This window comes from Apteryx rowi, unplaced genomic scaffold, assembly GCF_003343035.1.
Source record: "Apteryx rowi isolate R43461 unplaced genomic scaffold, aptRow1 scaffold_660, whole genome shotgun sequence".
NCBI lineage: Eukaryota > Metazoa > Chordata > Aves > Apterygiformes > Apterygidae > Apteryx > Apteryx rowi.
The window spans coordinates 257,904-259,744 of NW_020450939.1; the positions used below are offsets into that span (position 1 = coordinate 257,904).

The 1,841-nt window shown below is 61.8% G+C and overlaps 1 protein-coding gene across 1 annotated transcript in view; it reads left to right on the top strand.

Annotated features, from left to right (window-relative positions):
• Positions 1 to 817: 817 nt before the first annotated feature.
• Positions 818 to 1,841, top strand: part of MRPL48 (mitochondrial ribosomal protein L48) — an 8,894-nt gene continuing 7,870 nt past the window's right edge. Inside the window, exon 1 of the mRNA XM_026085142.1 lies at positions 818 to 876. Within this exon, the coding sequence (XP_025940927.1) occupies positions 818 to 876 (59 nt within the window). The remainder of the gene's footprint in view (positions 877 to 1,841) is intronic.

The following is a 1,841-nucleotide window of genomic DNA, read 5'->3' on the forward strand; positions in this document are numbered from 1 at the left end:
GGGGGGGGGGGCGGTGTCACGGGTGTGACCTGCTCCCCAAATATCAGCTGCAGGGCCTGTTGCTGCCCCTCGCCCCTGCAGACCCAGGAGCAGCAGACTCCTCTCCGGTTACAGCAGCCCTTCCTCAAGCACGGCGTTTCCTCCAGGACTTCAAAGTCCACCGGAGGAGAAGCCCAGCTTTCCTGGAAGGGGAGTGCTGGCCCCRACCCGGCTCAAACTCCGCTCAGCGCCTCGGCGTTATCGAAGCGGCGTCGCCGCCAGGGCGGCCCTGCCTGGGACGCCCAAGGCGAGAGCAAAGGGCGGTTTTGTGGCGCTCAGGGACGGCCGTGAAGACGCAGCCCGGAGCCGGGCGCCTGCGTCCTCGTGAGGCGGAGAGGCGAAGGCACTGGGTCGCGATAGGGATGCGCATCCGGGGTGTCCGGTGTGCGCTGGGGGGGAATCTCCCTCCTGGCAGGAGGAAACCTGTGCCAAAATTCAGGGAGGCCCTGAATCACTACAGCTTTGGCCATACTGATTATATATCAAGGGCAGAGGCCCAGTCCTGCCTCTGCAACCACAGAAACCCCCTTCGCAGCAGCTTTAAAACCTCCATAGCTGCCTCCCCTCAGGCCCCTGGCCGCACTAACATGGCCGCCCCGAGGCGGGGCCGGCCAGGCCACACTCAATATGGCCGCCGCACCGCGCCACCGAGGCGCTGGCCAGGCCACACTCGCCGTAGCCGCTTGGCCACGCCAGGAAGGATCCAGGCAGGCCACACTCAACATGGCCGCACCAACGTGCCGCAGCGCTGTCGCCCCCCCTACTCCCGCCAGGCTTGATGGACGTTGAGGATGGCCAATCAGAGCGCGAGAAGGGAGTGGGGGCGGAGCCAGCAGGGTAGGGTGGTGCTGGGCGCAGCGTTGGGTGCGCCGCGCAGAGCTGCCACGTTGTTCTGCTCTTTGGCCAGCGCCACCGATGGCACTTGGGGGTGGCCCCAGTGGGGCAGAGGGGACGGGGACAGGGCTGTCCTCCCTGGCACGCTGCAAGCAAAAGCTTACCTGTTTGTCCTTACATTGCACGGTGTTGCATTATTGCACATTTTTGCAATATTGCCCATTGGGACAATATTGCACGTTATTGCCCACATTTCCCATGCTGCAACCCCAAAGGRGCATCTTGCAGGGTGGGGGTCACCTCAGCAGCCCCCTCCAGACAGCAGTTTGCAAATGGCCATGCTGGTCAACATAGGGCACAGCAGGATTGGCAGTTCCTGGCTGCTGGTGGTGCTGGATGGAGCATGGCACGGTGGGATCATTGGATCCTGGCACGCTGCAGCTCACAGGCCCTGTCTGACCTAGAAGAGTCACTAATTAACCCCACAAATTAGCCTCATCGATCCTCTCAGTGCCGCGTCGCTCTCTACGTGCTATTTATTTTAGCAGAGATGATGTAACCCACAAGTCATACTGCAAACACAGCTGAAAAAATACCCCCCCTCCCCAAGAGCATGCCTAGTCTTAAAAAAAACCCTTCCCAGGCAGGCTGCGAAGCCTTTTTTCTCCCCCACGGCCCCTCATGAGCACCAGGGCTTTTTTTGGACAAAGCTGAACGCATCTGAGTTAAATTAACCCCAGCGTGTCCAGCCTGCCTCGTGTCCTCGCTAAAACCAACCGCGTGAAGAGCCGCAGCTCCCGCAGCCGCGCAAGGGCGGCGGCGGCGGCGGCGGCGGCGAAACCCCGCTTCGATTTTTCCGCCGCTGCCCAGCAAGTGCTGCTGCTGCTGCTGCTGCTGCCGGAGGCGCCCAAACCGGTGCCCAGGCACGGGAGGATTTGTTTCGGGATGTGCATAAAGCCAGCTTCGTT